The sequence below is a fragment of the Phallusia mammillata genome, chromosome 7 (assembly GCF_965637545.1).
Source record: "Phallusia mammillata chromosome 7, kaPhaMamm4.hap1.1, whole genome shotgun sequence".
In the NCBI taxonomy this organism is placed as follows: Eukaryota; Metazoa; Chordata; class Ascidiacea; order Phlebobranchia; family Ascidiidae; genus Phallusia; species Phallusia mammillata.
The window spans coordinates 18,867,660-18,885,355 of NC_137258.1; the positions used below are offsets into that span (position 1 = coordinate 18,867,660).

The 17,696-nt window shown below is 38.6% G+C and overlaps 3 protein-coding genes across 3 annotated transcripts; 1 reads left to right on the forward strand and 2 right to left on the reverse strand.

Annotated features, from left to right (window-relative positions):
- Positions 1–20: 20 nt before the first annotated feature.
- LOC145239064 (inactive serine protease PAMR1-like) lies at positions 21–11,864 on the reverse strand. The gene is made up of 14 exons (XM_080102350.1): positions 11,804–11,864; positions 11,055–11,169; positions 10,563–10,725; positions 10,392–10,476; positions 9,779–9,856; positions 9,472–9,551; positions 8,615–8,711; positions 8,157–8,267; positions 2,578–2,784; positions 2,180–2,392; positions 1,790–1,903; positions 1,505–1,647; positions 1,295–1,425; positions 21–1,161 (listed from the first exon to the last, which is right to left on the reverse strand). The coding sequence occupies exons 1-14, from the start codon at positions 11,862–11,864 to the stop codon at positions 693–695; spliced, it is 2,067 nt and encodes a 688-aa protein (XP_079958476.1). The 3' UTR covers positions 21–692.
- On the forward strand, positions 5,908–7,002 carry LOC145239354 (histone H1.0-like). The gene has a single exon (XM_080102659.1). It carries the CDS (start codon positions 6,127–6,129, stop codon positions 6,655–6,657), a length of 531 nt encoding a protein of 176 aa, XP_079958785.1. The 5' UTR covers positions 5,908–6,126; the 3' UTR covers positions 6,658–7,002.
- A 1,654-nt stretch (positions 11,865–13,518) lies between the features above and the next one.
- Positions 13,519–17,067, reverse strand: LOC145238633 (carbohydrate sulfotransferase 14-like). The gene is made up of 4 exons (XM_080101864.1): positions 16,965–17,067; positions 16,284–16,687; positions 15,274–15,585; positions 13,519–14,280 (listed from the first exon to the last, which is right to left on the reverse strand). Exons 1-4 carry the CDS (start codon positions 17,061–17,063, stop codon positions 14,079–14,081), a joined length of 1,017 nt encoding a protein of 338 aa, XP_079957990.1. The 5' UTR covers positions 17,064–17,067; the 3' UTR covers positions 13,519–14,078.
- Between the last annotated feature and the right edge of the window lie 629 nt (positions 17,068–17,696).

Genomic DNA, 17,696 nt, shown 5'->3' on the forward strand with positions numbered 1-17,696 from the left:
TATACACAAAAAGTATAAATTGAGCATATATTGTACAGCGGCTAATTAAAATTCGCTGATTTCGTTTTAGGGGAAAAAAACAAAGAAGAATACAAGGAACAAACCCACGAAACCGTAGCAAAAAAATGAACTATAATACGCATTAAAGTGATTAAACCAGGGAGTCGAACCGCTTGTCATATGGGTTCAGGTTCGGTTCGGGTTTACTTGGTTTTGTTTTTAAGGGTTCGGGTTCGGTTCAGGTTTTTAAAAATGTATATTTTCGGGTTCGGGTTTTGTTCCGGTTTGGGCAAATTATCCGGTCCGAACCGGTTTGCGGTTTTCAAACCGGTTCAAATTTTTTTAAATTTAATTCTATCCATCATCCACCTGGCCTTATCAAACTCCAAAAAAAATTGCCGGTGCACTGTTATTTTTGACACGCCCTATAAGTGTTGTCTCGCGTATTTTTCAGTGCGCTGTTTAAAAAAATCACTAAACATAAAACAGACTGTATTTTTTACTGGTTCGGTTTCGGTTCGGGTTCAACGCCAAACAAACTATGGGGTTCAACTCCGTTTCGGGTTTTTAGAAAATCGTAAATAGCGGTTCGGGTCCGGTTCGGGTTTAATGAAATTAACCGCTCAAACCGGTTCGCGGGTTCGGGTTCAGTTCCGGTTCGACTCCCTGGATTAAACCAATAAAAAATTAGTTTAGGATTTGTCACGAAAAGCTGTCAGTTTGATCCAATCCAAATAAGGACGGACTTTGACGTACGATTGATAACAAACAGATCCGAATTCGCATCGAGGTCTTCCACTGCTTATTCCAATTAGCACCCATTGGGACCTTACAGCAGAACTTTCTTCTGCAGACGATGACTGACTTCTTGCAACCAAAGGTTTGCCAGGCAGCCAAAGTTGGGATTCGCGAAACAGATTACTACATTTAGTGCAGAAACGCCTCCTCGCCTTTTGTCCGTGTGTGCTACACAGCTTATTGGGGACTCGGCTTACTGACGCAATTTTGACCATGCTTATAGACTGATTAGAGATTCGTGTGTTGTTGTGTGTGAATAAAATGTCTTGCTGATCTGATGTCCTCGCAGAAGATGTAGCATCATTGATAGGTGCTGGCACAAACGTGGAAGTGTAGAAATGGTTCATACCGAGCTTTCCTGGTCTACAAAATAAACCGTTAACATAGCCATGCCAGCACAAGAAACACATCAAAGAGCTTTATGTAAGTTCGTTACTTGTACGAACATTAGCACCAAAATATTTTATCACATCAGTTGGTACTTTTGTTAATGCACCTGCTTGTCAAGCATACTGGCAAAGCATCACTGTGAAGAGAGACCGCCACCTCAGCTTCTAAAACAATAATGGCTAAATCGTGGTAATGTAGAACAGGATCAAAATCGTCATGTAGAACAATTCTTGATACCTGTAAAACTACTTCATCGTCAGTTTTGTAGCTTAGGTTTGGTCAATTATTAAGACAGATTAGTCGCAAGCTAACTTACTGTGTAAGACACATTGAAATGCGAATCGTCGTGTAGATTGCCGATGTAGACTTTTAGATCAGAAAGTTGATAAGCAAGGTTAGTTGAGGGATATGTAAGACAATTCGCACTTGTCAAAACCACCTTGTTTCCAACGAAGGCACCTGAAAATATTACGTACCGAATACAGTCTGTAGCTTTAGCCATAAACCATCCTATGTTTGATTATGTGCTTTATTTGTTTCGTAAATTACATTTGTAGATCTTGTTGAGGTAAGATGGATGGTTTTTATCACAATATGTTACCGTTGCATTGGACTGTCCAATCGCTGGTAACGCGATTTCTACGACGAACAGTAGCGTGCCATAATAGTGGTGGATTCATAGTTGGCGTTGAAGGACTTGGATCAATTCCGCACCCTGGAAATAGCTCATGTGACAACGTATGTTATCTTAGTGACCGAAAGTTGTCAAATAATTTTTATAAAGTATGCATATGTTGGACGATAAAATTTGAACAGGTTAACCACATGCAGCGCGGCTGAATGCAGGATAACATTTTATTCTTGGACACGAATGGAACCTAGATCAAGTCATTTGGATGAGCATGAACTCACAGGATGAATGGCTTGACTTGGATGAGTAACTTGTTTATCAACACTGATATTGCAGTATTTCAAGTTATTTGAAGCATACTTGGTTTGCATATGGGATGCCTTTCTCCGCTCAGTTGGCCAAACGGAAGGCAAACTCGTCTCGAGACTCCGCTCAATCTCATCGTTGGAGCACAACGGACTTTAACGATGCTTCCTGTTACCAGAATTCCGGTAAGGTACCGTACCGCTCTAGCGTGAGGCGGATGCCAGATGGTAGTGCGACCGTAAGCAGTTGCATCAGGTTTGGGACATGCTGCAATAAACAGTTAATTTTTGCAACTACACCGTAAGTGTAGGACCATGTTACACGGCCAACTGCTTTTGGTTTTCACCAGTTTGTGAATAAACTTTTTGTCATATATATTGTAAAGATTTTTTTTAAACAAAACAAAACAAAACAAGCACAATTAGCTATGGCCTTTACAGACCCTCAATTACTTTTTAAACATTTTGGAGGAAAGTCGGTCCAATGCCCGGAATCGTCACACGAGGAGTTGCGAGCTCCGATGAGAATGTGTGACCTGTTGCAGTGGTAAGTGATTGAAACTCCATTGTAGAAAGTCAAGTTTAGTCGGTTCGAGGTTGAAGCATTGATTGTAATATATCCACCAGTGGGCGCCAACGGTTTGTGACATGTGATATCTGCTAAAATGTAAGTTTTAATGCGAAATCCATGAGTTAACATGATGCTTTGTCAGGAATTTATGAGAAAAGAATTAATACAAAAATCAAGGATACCAACTTATAACATGTGATTCTTAATGCCGTACAAAAGTGTTGTATTTTGCTGTAAACTAACAAATATATTTCGCACCTATGTTATGCCACAAAGTTCCAAATCTAACAGTTGGACAAAACATAGATATTTGTAACAATAAAGTAACATATCAACAAAAATGGTTGCAAAAAGATACGTTATTTGCAACCCCAAGGTTTTGATATTGCTGTAGCCGTGTCGCCACAAGATTGCATGATTGCCGTTGGTGGCGCTGCAGAGCACTTAGATCGAAGCGATTTGTTTCAATCACGAACAGCTGACGAATCACGTGATCTAAGCGTCCCTCGTGTTTACGCCAGCTCGTCCTTGGAGCAAAAGCGGCGCGCTCCTTTGCCTTCCTCTCTCTCCACGTACCAGTACGATTTCCTCCGCTTGCTTTCTTTATTATGCGCTTGCACTGTATCTTTGCATGAGCGGCGGCTCCTCTGTTTGAGCGGCGTTTCGGCGGGTTGACATTTTCAAAAAGCTGGTGAAGCCTTTAGTAAAATTTGAATTGTGTGTGAGCGCGCTAGGCACAGCTGAACTGTGGTGCTGTGCTGCGTACCTGGTCTTGTCGGCCGTTTAAAACAAAGGTTAATTCTGTTGTGAAATATCGAATATGTCGGTTAATTTCACGACATTTGTTGCACGTTGTTTTTAAGTCGCCTTTGATTGTAACGTGTATTTCAAATTGGACCAAATTATGAAAAGCAAGTTGCTTGCCATTGAGAACGTAATACCTTGTTGTTTGAAAAAACGGCTTTGGCTTTCCGATCACAACAGTTAAAACAGTAAATATCGTTTACTTGGTATGGTTGAAGACCAGTAACATAATCTTTCACAATGCGAACTCAACTCAACACACCATCGTGTTGACCTACATCAGGTCTTAAAATCACAAGGATTAAAAACTCATAAATACAAGGCCACACGCAATGCCACTACTGGCATTTCCATGTATTTTACACAATCGATCGATGAGAATTCGAACGTTGAACAAACAGCAGAGGGGCATGTAAAAAGCTATTGTTTCGCAAACTAGTAGTGCTTTTAATAAACGAAAGCGTCCAGGTGGGTATTGTTTCATTTAAACTTGAACTATTGTGATACCACAAGGTAGTTGTTAACAACTGTAGCTAATTTTACGCATTTCTTATCACGGGGTGAAAAAGAACAGCCAACTGGTCAAACATCCCACTGTGACATTGATAAAGAACAAAACACAAGGGCGCCATTTCTCTGCTATCCCTGCAATTAAAAATGTGCAACACAAAGGGTTATCTTGCACCAAGCGCTAAAATATCGCACCTCAGGCTGTGTGGTGTATATCCGGGTGCTTTATTCCTGAACCTAATCTGCCACTCCCAGAACCCAAACTACGAAGCCGCCACGTCAACATATCCGGATTAAATTGCTGCAATTAGGCCGAGGACTATATTGTTGCCATAAACGTAAAATCATTTTAACGACACTATTAATTATCAACGAGCCCTGGTCTTGCAGAACAGCACTCTTTCAAAATTCACTTAAAAACAAAACAGGAGTTGTGTTGAACAGATGTATGCTTGCAGTGTCACCGAATTAAAATCGCGAGTAGGCCTACTTAAAATGCTGTCATGGGCTAAACGCGTTTTGCTAATTGGATTGTCATTAAACAACTGCTGCGCAGATTGACCAAACCTATTCAAAATTATTTGTTGCCAACACCAACACTTTTGAGCCACTAATTAATACTGACTATTTACGTATAAAAACTGCATCAACAACCCTAAATTTTTATTGGAAATGTATGAAAAATATAGTCCTTAATAAAAATAAATAGATAGCAATTCTGTCATAAGAATATCACTGCAAGATGAAATTTTATCAGCAAGTCGCAACTAGTTGGATCTACATTCAACCAGCCTCAGGTGGTAAACCGCGTTCCAAAAGACAAAGTCAATAAACACGTTCTACACAAGATCCAGCAAAACAAATTTGGTCACAGAATTGACAACGCGCAAATGTATGGTTTACAAATTTAGTTTTAACATTTACAATTTGAGACATATTTTTGCATCCCCCAGTCTGCTTTTAACCTATCAGCCCTTGCAGCATGGCAGCCATTTCCTCACATTAAAACGCATTACCTTTCGTTACAACTGCCTGGGAATATATTTTAACATATTTTTAGAATTACCAACATATTATTACTCTTAAAAATGTAAATTAGACATTCAAGGATAACTAAGTGAAATTTTTGGAAACTTCTAACTTTTGAAAGCTGGTGCGCATGGCTGACTGCCGTCCGCAGCACATTCATGAAGGCAGTCAGGTTGCGCTGACTTAGATTTGTGTTAATTCCTTCGTTTTTTTAAATTATTTCACGAAAATCATGATTTAGGTACAGAAACATAAAAGTTCTGCAAATATAATGTAAAAAAATGTGCAACATATATTAAACTTGGCGATCTATAAAACATGTTGTTTCAAGCTTTGTACCGAGACTCAGACCAACAGTCGGCGGATTTTCGTCAAGTTTGTGCTTAGGTGGTCATTTTGAAATTGCGCTAACGCAAAGAAAAAAAAGTCAATACCTCACCAAAATGTAACTTTATAAAATAGAAATCCTATATTTCCTTGACAAAGTAAAAGTTTTCAAAAATTTTGTGGAACTTTAAAGATATTGACTAAAAAACATCGAATACACGTGACGTTTTCAGGCATTTTTTAAAAGGTATTTTTTGTGCGTTTAAAACTATGCTCAATATACCTCGAAATGTGCCCAATTTTCGCAGACAGCTAGTCAAATACATTAACTATCGAAAACATACAAGTTTTGGTGAAAATGTTTTAACCCGGAGCCATAATTTTGTATTTTCCAAAGTTGCAAAGCACAAACTGGCGTATGGGCTCATCGCGCAGACAAGCACCGCCACCAACTCTATTTACCGTTTCGAGGACGTCCGGACACGTTACGTGCCGCGCCTTTTATAACGTAAGAGCATCGAGTAGCGGTCGGTATTTCAGACTGAACGCTGAGCGAGCTGTCACGTCGATCTGTTGTGCGCTTGTGAGAGTTATATTATTGTATTGTGCTTTGTTATAATTGTTTATTGTTTGTTTCTTTAGATCAGCGAAAAGATTGCAGTAGCTAGAGAGTTTTTAAAAAGTTGCGTATGTCCTAAACATATTTGTTTTGTCTTTACAGATTAACTTCTACATAAATCACCGACAGAATTACTGCAAACATGCCAGCCAAGGTCGCATCAAAAAAGCCCTCTCTGTCGCACCCCAAATATGCAGAGATGATTACTGCTAGCATTCCCGCTATTAAAGACCGGAAAGGAGCATCACGACAAGCTATTGTCAGTTACCTAAAGAAAACCTACAAGGTTGGCGATAATGTTGGAGTTCAAGTTAAGTTAAACTTAGTTCGCATGGTGGACGCCGGAAAACTAAATCGGGTCAGTGGCACTGGTGCTTCGGGACGATTTAAGCTAGTAGCCCCCAAGCCTAAACCTGCTGCTGCAAAAGGTGCGGACACAAAGAAAACTACAAGCAAGCCCAAGCAGAAGAAACCTGTGGCAAAGGCGAAGCCAGTCGCCAAAAAAGCCACCAAGAAGCCAGCCGCAAAGAAATCGCCAGCAAAAAAGAAGTCTGCCGCCACACCGAAACAAGCTAAGGCAGCAGTCAAGAAGGCAAGTCCCAAAAAGAAGGTTGCTAAAAAGAGTCCAGCCAAGAAACCCGCTGCCAAGAAGACCAAAAAGGCAAAGAAGTAAATGTGCATAGAACTGGAATCGTTTCGGTTATTGTCAAGCTGTAAAGACTTTCCTATCAAGGAAAATGTACAGGAACGTATCGTATTACGTGTTTCAGAGATGTCTATTACAAAAACAAAACGTTTTTTGCTTTTTGTGTGATGAAAACAAGAATTTACTTCTTTACGGTTGTAAATCATGTAAACCAGTAAATTCGCGGAAATCTGTGTTACACTTTTGTTCACACCAAATTGAAAATTACTGTATTGCCCACATTGTTTAATTATGATGGTTCGTTGCTTTTTTATTTTATTGCACGCGGTTTCGTTTGAGAAATCATTAAAAGATCATTTTCTATTTACAAAACCGGCTTGAGTTTTCTATTGGCTAAGAAACACGTCACCATCTTGACGCCGGTGGTTCTTTGTTGTTTACAAGGGGCGCGAATGACGTCATAGCGACCGGACAAACAGTCTTTTATTGCGCAATAAAGCTGGTCAATTGCGTAATCCGTCAGCTATAAAGTGTCTTGCTTTAGCGCCGAGTAAGCATAGTACAACACGAAACTGCGTATCACCAAACTACACATGTTAGGTTTTAGAACATCACATTTGTGGCAGATGGGAATTAATGTGGTAACATCTTACTTAAAAACACAACTGCAACCGCGTCAGGTTCCAGCAGCAAAGGCGTATGCTTAAGGTGGTAGAGCTGCTAACACCATAACGAGAATCCGAACTTCGCTTTCACAAGGGGGCGTAAAGAGCTGAATTTTTATTTAGCGGCTATAAATGGGTTGGGTTGGGAAATAATTACATAAAATTTTTGCATTAGTAACTAATTTTTTGGGTTAGTTTTATTGAATTTTAAGTGTTAATACCTTACCCCGACCCTAATAGCCCTAACCGTGAACATTTTTGGAGATACAACCAACCACATTTGGGTGTGTGATTCTCGTTATGGTGTTAGTAGCTCTACCGCTTAAGGTTGATCGATTTTTTAATCTGCAACGCTCTGGATTAAACTATCCAACTAAGACGTTCAATTCATCTCCGTAATGCAGGCTTCTACGACAAGAGTTACATGCTGTTTACAATCGAGAGAAGCCTCGCTACTGAAATACGACATTTCATTTGCATTTACTGCAATAACTGAAACTTTGATGTACTACTTCAAAAAAACTTTAAAAACTGTCAGAACAAAAGACGGGCATATGTTTTGCATATTTGCACTTCGCTTGGCGGAGTTATTTAGAGCAATGCTTCTTAACTCGTTTCAAGTCATGAACAATCATCCCAATAAACATAACTTAGTCGACTACTTTATTTTTGAGTGAAGGCAAAAGTATAAGTAGGCTATTATACATTAGCCTACTGTGGAGAAACGTTTTGTCTAGCTTTTTTTGTATTTTTTTACAGAATGAATTTACCACAAGTTAGGAACTACTGGTCTAAACTCTAAAATGAGGTTTACAAAATATGTTCAGCACACTTTTGAAAAGTTGTTTGCTAAAATCTTACTTGTTTCAACTTCCCTAGGTGGCGCTGTTGCCGGGTTTGTCAAGGTGGCAGTTACTGCAACTGTTTCATTGCTTGCAATTTGATGATTGACAGGACTATCTTCTTTGGGAACTGCAACACAACATTATGCCGTTTACTTTAATATTTTTATTTGTGTCGTTAGCATGTTTTGGTTTAAAAAAGAAAGAAGCAAACATTTATCCTGAAAGCATTTTTTTCATGACGAAACGAAAGAAAGGCAAGCTTGGTAAACCATTCTGTATATCTTATTGGATTTATATTGTAATAATACAATACCATATCTTATTGGATTATATTGTAAAACGTTGACCAATGATAATAAAATATACAACCTCAAACAAAGTTTTTCAATGGTTAACAATGGTTAAGTGTAACTATCTTTTTGCAGATTTTTAAACACACAAATCGCCAAGTGCAAGTTTACTTCTCATACTTACCGCAAATGGGAGGTGGATTTGACCATTGACCGTGTTTTGTGCACAGAGCAATACGGGATCCAACGAGTCGGTGATCGGTACCACATCGATATGTCAACTAACAATTTAGAAAAGCAACAAATTTATAACCTCAGTCATTGGTTTAGTAGCAATGCCCCCTAACTAATATTAAGCTATTCAAAAATCGGTTTGATCTCCATGGATACGAGCTAGGCCTACGCCAGGGGTGCACAACCTGCAGCCGCAGCGATGTGTTTGTGCGGCCGTGAGCATGTATGCAAAAACTAATGTACTGGTGCCGTGACGTAAATAAAAACTCTTTTGCCAAACATTTTGATTTTCACACTACTTTAAACACATTTTGTAAGACTGAAAAGAGTATTACCAGCCTCGCAGCCATATGCGTCAGACTTTTTGTACGCCTATTGTGTGCAAACAATGCAAATACATTCACAATATAGATTATGACGTCATAAACAGTTAAGACTGATCGTCAGACTCTTCAGTTCAATCAGTGCAAGTAATTAATCTGGACTTTTTAGGCGTCGTTAGATGGTATATATATGATATTAACCGATTTCTTTACATCAGTAATTTTGAAAATTAAGCAAGTATTTGGCGGCTGTTGGTAAAATAAGGATGTGCGATTCTGTCATACCGAAAAGGTTCTGCACCCCTGGCCTAGCCCTTTGATAAGAAACAGGTCCTTGACCCCATGTTTCATGTTTTCTAACAATATTAAGACTACGAATGCCGCAGTATCTGTGAATGAAAACTCATTCAATTTATTGATATCCCTAATATTTACAGCATTTGTCAGTGTATACATATACTAAAATAAAGAAACAAAATTATACCTTTGATCCATAACGAAGAAGGCTATCGTCGAAAGCGTAGTTTAACAATGAAGTCAAAACAGGCTGCCGACATCTAACTGCTAAAAATGTAAACATCACGTTTAAGATCTCAAATACGTTAAAACATACATAAGGCACTTGAATAAACAATAAAAGAAACGGCAGAAAAGTCTTTTTGACAAATGGTTAGATTTTATTCCAGAGAAATCATAGCTTAAAACATTTTGTACCAACCATATGCGTTTGCAGTTTAAGATTTTTTTGTAATTTTTTATACACAGACCACACGGAACGTTTTTGAGCTTACGCAGTTCACAATGAAGTCCTATAAATCCGACAGCGCAAATGCATTGAAATGTTGTCGAACCAGTGACCATGCATTGACCTGTAATATACAAGTGTTGTAACATGGTTGGATAACATATTTGTGTAATCCAGCGGAACTGGAGTTTGCCATGCGATTTCAGAGGGACCTTAAGAAGTTTTAGGTATTTCTCGAATCATATGTCATATTAGATCTTGCGACTGTATAGGCAAAAACTAGACAGATGAATGAGTTTTCAGTAAAAAGAAGTGGTCCTTCACTTTATTTTCATGTCACAAAAAGAAGCGATTTTTCGCGCACAATTTCATTTTTGTTTTAGAAAAGCATTCCCACGAAAGTAATCTTACGAAACTAATCTAATTCGGCCTATATGTTGTTGTGGAATTACTTTCGCAAGGAATCAATTAAACATCAAGTTGTTAACTGCTAGTCTCTTTGTAGTTTAATAAATATATTTAGCTTGGACAGCAAGTGCTTAAGGAAATTACAAATGGATCGTTACGACAAACAATAAAAAACGTTTGAGAACCACTGGTCTAATCTAAACCAACAGTTTTTTTCTCGTAAAGACTGTCAGCAAACAGAAAATGCTGACCTTTATTTAGACAAGGGCGGCGAGTGCATACGTCCAACCTTAAAAATCGGATGCGAAAACCGCCGAAGTTTCCCGATTCGTCCGACTACATATAAAAAGTTCATACAATTATAGACGACAGGTTTCTTAAGCAAATGCATATCTATCCTAGTTTGACATGAAAAAAATTACCTTAAATTTGAGAACAACGTGATGATGCCGTGATGTAAAGGAAGGCGGTGAAGCTGGACCGCATAAAGTGGCCGCTAGAGCGCGCTGTACGTCGCCACCATCGAATATTTGAAGAGCGTCGTAAGAGCAATGTGCATCGTTTTCCACATCAAATCGCTCGAACCTAGGCCGGGAAAGTTAAGTGCAAAATTTAACCGTGGTTACAACACCAAATGAAATTCTGACTTTAATCAAGGGCGGATTTTAAAAGTTCTTTTAAGGGAGTGCGGTTTCGACTAAAAACAAGATTTGCGACGAGTTCTACGGCGCATTCGACTTTCAGCTTTTTCTAATTCTTTACGTCAAGCCTAGAAAAACGATTTACCAAAGGTACGGTAAATGAGAGTAAGGATGTTTTAGTGAGAAATGTAAGTTAAAAAACTAAATGGTTAATTGTCGTGTGAAAAAAAGCAGTCAATTTTATCTTTTGTATTGCATCTTTATTCATCATACCTAAGATGCACCAGCGAATTTCTTGTGACGTCAATAGTCCAGGTGCAGTTGACGTCATCCGGATAACCGTCGATTTCAATCAGGCCTTGCTTTCTTTTAAATAATCCCCCGCACTCTAAGCAACAAAATGTTTGGCATTACAAAGCATACAATGTTGAAAAAAGCAAATTGGCAAATATCAGACTTCCGTAGTGCTTTTTTTCCCGCAGAAATAAAACATATCACATTATCTTTTTATTTGTTCATTGTTTGTTTTATGTTTGTATCACTTTGATCCTGGATGGGCGGTTACAGGATTGTAAACGGGTCTGAAATTGAAGCCCGAAGCCAGGCCCCAATCCAAATCGTTTTCGAGAAACCCGTTTTGGCCCGAAAGTTTGATTGACAAGCCTATAATATAAAGACATACACAATAAACCATTACAGATGACGGCCAAAAGAATACGTATTAGGGCTGTCGGGCATTGGGTTAAGCAACGAACACATGATGTGAATACAGGCCCGAATCAAGCCCGTTCGAAAAAAAATCCGAAGCCCAAACCTACCCCGATTTACAACTCGGGCAACGCCTAAATGCCTTATGCTTACAAGAATCCGTCGAGCCGTCTTATAAGCCGTTAAATCATTTTCATTCCATTTTTTTAATTTCAATCGGAAATTTCAGTTTAGTTCAACGCACCCCTTGGTTGGAGCAATGTCGCTCAACTCCATGAAAACGCAGGTGGCTATGGCAAGATTCGAAACCACACCCTTGGGAACACAATTCCGACGCGGTAACCATGTAATCACCTTCAAAAGGCTGCTATACATACCTAGTCCGACACAAAATTTCTATACCTGACCCTTATCAGTAAAAACCAAAACACTGCAGTTTTAGGTTCATACCTCGGCACATAGATCCCGTCCAGCCTGTGTTACATCTCGTGCAGAAACTCTGGTGGTTGTCAGGGTAACGGTAGCCTCCTGGCAGCCGCACCACGCATTCCTTGCAGTTGTCGAACACCGAGCAACCTGGATACGCAACGCATGCACGACATTTATCTCCGCTTCTGCAAATTCCAAAACGTAAATGCGTTTTTTAATAATGAATAAAATACTTTTTGCAACGTATGTTATTTACAGGACTTATTTTATGCAAACATTAGGACTATAGTCATTTCGTCAGTAAAACGTTGTAACTTTATTTAGACGATACTAGTTTCAATAGCAATTTAGTTCCTACTAAATTCTTTTTCAAATTTATGCTTTGTGCAACAAATACTTGTTTGTGAAAACATTCTTGCAAAACGAAGGCAGAAAAGGGTTATCCAAAAGTCCAAAAACAGTCACTTGGACAATATCATATCCGTGGACTTGGAGGACTCAGAGCAACATAGCTGGTAAAATTTACTTGGACAGAAAGGTAAATTGACAGAAGGTGTCAAGAGTGTCAGATAATTGAAATCAAATACACATTATTATTTACCGCCCACTTAATCATCAAACGCTTCGGAAATGCGTCGCTTATTGACAACTGTCAGTGAATCACCAATAGCTCATGTTGTTTTGCTGCAAGCAGTGGTGGGATTCAGCCGGTTCGCACCGGTTCTATAGAACCGTCTCACGAAATTTTATGACATTAGCGAACCGGTTAGCATTACTGGTTACTGTCAATCGACTTTTTGTAACCGAACCGGCTGAAAAAAAAAGACTTCTGTGATAGAACCGGCAAAAATTTGAATCCCACCACTGGCTGCAAGTATTGCTAGAACTCGCTTACCTGCAACACGGTACGTCATATCCCGTGATGAGACCGGTTGCCTGGCAACGACAAGAAAGCCACGCACTTTCGCAGCACCTCGGACAATCCATGTTCCACGGTTGTGAAGGACAAGACCCTCCCAAAACTAAAAAAATCGATGTCGACAACCAAACGCAAACGCTATGTGATAAACTTTTACCGTGTTTTATGACTGCTTGTAAACACCATAGTACACCAGTCAACATGAGGCGTTGTTTTGAATCAAGTTAAAATTTTTGCCAAGCATTTCCAACCAGCTTTGCATATATAAGTGTGCCCTTGTGCTGATGTACAAAAACATTTCAGGGCCGATTCCACCACTGAGTACAAGTTTGCAAATACGTGCAACTGGATTATACATTTTTTGCTTGCATACATTTTTGCAGTCTGAAAGCTTTCCAAGATTACTATACCAGCCTCAAAGCTGTAAACTCCGGTATATTTGCAAGTGCTGTTGAAACTTACTAAAACGGTGTATTAGCGCACTGTACACCAATGCATTTAACAGTTATTTCGGGTCTAAACCTAATTTAACGCAACTTACCTGCGGCAAACACCCCTTGAAAAAGGCACCAGTATTTCAACAAACCCAGCATCCCTTATCGTTTCAATCCCTGCCCTAAAGGCAGCACGACAATCCTGAAACTCCCAACTTTTGATACCTTATCAAAAACGCACGCAAAATGCAAAAAAGCAGTTTTTGCTTTTCCCTGTCTGGCATGCATGGTTTGCTTCGAGGGCATTCAAGTGCTGATAGCCAATATTGCGTCGGTGAGGAAACGAATGAATTGCTTCAAACGATTACAAAGTGCTTCTAGTGCATAGCTTTGTAATCATATTATGCCACAAACTTGGGCAAGTTCTAGCGACGGATATAGCAATAAATATCATGTAGCGCAATGAGCAAGTTCAGCTTGTTAAATACAGAGAAAATGAAAGAAAAAAAAAACGACAAGCCTACAGTATAATTCACTACAAAACATGTCAACAAACAGTAATAAGAAATCTGTCCTGAAAATTTGGGGTAAAGTATAGTTTAAATAAAGTGTGCAAATTACTTCAACGTGTAAGAAACCTTATCCCAATGAGATGCTTATTGTCACTTTAATGGTTTGTAAATGTAATTTTAAGTGCCATTTCGTGATCGAGTGCACTGCGGTCATTTGTGCAAATGTTTTGTCAAAAAGTATGCCAAAAGAGATTTCAAAAAACACAAATGCTAAATCAGACATAATTAGCCACCCTCAGGGCTGTGGGTAGCCGAAAAGCAAATAGTCCAATTTGTATTTCTTAAAAAGTTGATTCAGTTTATGAGGCGGCAGGGCGTTTCTTAATTCCTGCAAGAAATTCTGTTCAAAGTGTTCCGTGTGGGGATCGGTGTATTCAATCTCTTTCACGTTGGTCTCCCGAAAAACAAACGCGGCGTCCTCTTGAATGGTTTCGTATCTGGATAAAACATACGCAAGGTATATGTTGTAAGCATTGAAATCGAAAGGCGTTATCAGTTGACCATGTGAACAGCAGATGAATAGCAAATTAAATCAACTAATGTGTTATCATCAGTGGTGGGATTCAACCGGTTCGCACCGGTTCTATAGAACCGTCTCAATTTACATCAGCGAACCGGTTAGCATTATTGGTTACTGTCAATGAACCGGTCATAAAATATGACTTTTGTAATAAAGCCGGCTGACAAAAAATTTGAATCCCACCACTGGTTATAACCAGTATACTGTATACAATTAAGAAAATACAATTAATCTACAATTAATTGTATACAATTAATCTTGAATGTAAGTTTTAAAAATGAAAAATGTGTTTTTGTTATAATGTAAGAGACAGCAAGTACTTACAATGAAACAAATACACAAGATATAAAAACTTAACTTCAACATAAAGTTAACCACTAAAGCCATAAAACGTCTTTTGGCAAACATTTTTACGTCTTTGATTCGCAGTATTATATACACCTCTTAATAAATGCGCCAATTAAATAGCGAAATATGTTTAAAGTCATCTTTTTTTAAGGTCTGGCCGGGGGTCAAGCTTCAGTAATCTATAGCAACAATCATGAAAAAACAGGAGGTAAAACGGCTAAAGGATCATAACCAAGATACAACAGTTTCGTTTTTATAAAAGTTAACTTTTCATTGTTTAATTAACCTACAATTTTCAGTTGTTTTGCAAACTAATTTCAATAACGATTTAAGCAAGTGTTTTTCATTCCTGGGTAAAAAAGGACTCTTGTGAGTTCGTGAAAGATGTTTCTTGGGCCGCAATCACCTCACGACGTGAGTGGTGACCAACCATTATTTTCATTAAAATGCACCAAACCCACCTAAGGGTATACTGGGGTTTAAATGTTTTATTATACTAGAAAATGTTGAGAAACACCAATGATAAGCAAATCAACAAAGCAAAACACAAAATACAGCATACCTGCCAATAAAGTCGTATTTCACAAAGCACGGAGCACACAGATCAGTGTACGAGCTCCATTCTAAATCACCAGGAGGAATCGTGGAGTCTAAGAGAACAAAATCCACAAACGATTCGAGCATTGAAGTGTTGCCCCTTCCATGACCCAACCATAAGCGAAACGGACTGGAAAAATTGTCTTGTCCAGACTCGCCGACAACAAACTTCTTATATGCTGACAGCAATCTGGTGAGTGGTTCGCGGACGAACATAAATTTGTAATATTTTTCCATGCGGTATGCGATAGCTTGCTCCCTGTAGGTCCAGATTTCTCTGAAATGTTTTGCCCAAATATTATTGCGAGTAGAAAGTGGAAAAACATATTGCAACAAATATTGTGTCTATTATCATAAAACTGGGTTGAAATTGGTTCTATGAATTTTATTGATAATGTGTAACAAACTACATTTAGCTGTATCGTTTTTAGTTTTGATTAACTATGTTGTCACAATTTTTTTTACATTGTGTGTGTACGCAAATTGGTAGTGCGTGATTACGGCACAAGTGGCTGATGGCAGCATGCCTGTGACTGCCCGTGTCTTTCCTGAGGCGCACGTTTTGTTCTGCACCTTGCAGTTTTTTTGTGGCGCCAGGCAGTTCTATTTTGGAAACGGTGCTGTGTTGACCTCGTGTAAGAAAATATATGCTTTGAAACTGACTGACAGCTTTGTGGTATCAGCAGAAAAGCTCACAAGGTTATTTTTCATAAAATCGCGTACAACACCTCATTATAAACGCGACATATGTATTTATCCTTATCTCACAAAATTCCATTAGGATTTGTATAATATGTAACATCAGAAATGGTGTGGTACGGAACTATAATAATAATACAAAAATGATCTGTGTCATATTAGAGTTTTAATAGACAAGCACACAAAAAAGTTTATTCTCTTTACAAGCACACAAAAAAGTTTGTTCTGTTTTGTACTTATAAGCTTATTTTGAACCCCATGTATAATGGTGTTTACCTCAATGTAGGAGCACCTACAAATCTCTCATCGATGTTGTCTTTCTTTCCGTGGCCCAATTCCATTCGTTCGATAATTTTTTCCCAGTTTTCCGAACCGGTGCGTCCAATAGCACAGTATATAGCTTGATGCTGATCAGAAACAAGTAATCTAGGCTTCACGCCTTCGCCAAATTGCCCTGCTTCTTTGGCAAGATCAAATCGAAACAAATTCTCCTGGTCTGTAATCAAATTAGCAACACAGGAGTCCGCCAAGGTTCGTTTACGAAGCGCTGAAATGCGGTCCATGCTTGAAGCACCGTCGCTGGATTGAATTTCCCTTTCTTGTTTCAGAATTCCTGGAATTTTCGGCACTGGCCGTGTTGTAGCCTTGACCTTGACTGGTATGCGGACATCGGACTTGACCTACCAAAAAAGTTATTTGATGTTGTATTATGTGTTGGCACATTTGGCAAAATTCCAGTTTAATGGTGTTTTAAATACAAATTGTTTGCATTAAGAACTGAATGCCATTTACCTAAAAAAATGCTACATTTTTTCTATGTAGGGTGCGACTGAAATCGATTTATAGACCGAAGAACGAATAATAAAAAAGTAAGCCCACATAAACCGAAAAGGTCTTGATTTTTACTTCAACCCTTTAACATTGTGTCTTGCAGCACTATAGATTAGTAATACTTACATTTCCCACATCAGAATAGTTAATATGAAAGTTTGCTATCAGCAGCAAGACGATAAACAATATAAACAGTAAAACTTTTGTCAGTGATACACGCACCATTGCTTATTTTGATCTACACTTAAATATATAATGCTTTCAAACAAACAAACACATTTCATTTCGCTCTTCTGGTGACTCACACGTCAAAGTGCGTATTGGTACTTACAACATAAAAATTGATGAACCCACGCTATTGACTCAACTGTTTAATTTGACAAGGCCTGTGGTACATCAACTACCAGGGCGTACAAAACAAACCCAGATACAGATGTACACTTTCTCATCTAAGCAGTCTTTTGATTGAGTTAGGCCTAAGTTTATTTCGCTTGGTGAAAGACAACATAGCAACACAATTGCACTAAAAAATTACCAAGCCGGAAATAGGTGCGCAACGCTAGAACGTCGCAAAAGAGTGGCGGGCACTATTGATGGATAATGACTAGACGCCCTGCACCTACACCATACAACTACCAAATACCGCTGACTAACTCAAACACTCGACTTATATTTTAAGCATTAAAAGGTGACCGACAACAAATACATATAACGATGAAAATAAACAAAACCATCATCAACAAGACTTAAACTGACGATTACTGTTTGGCTTTTCCTATTATAAAACAGGTAAACCCATATACAATAAAGTCGTTGGGCAAAACAAAATCAGTCGGTTTATGGAGGAATATCACCAAT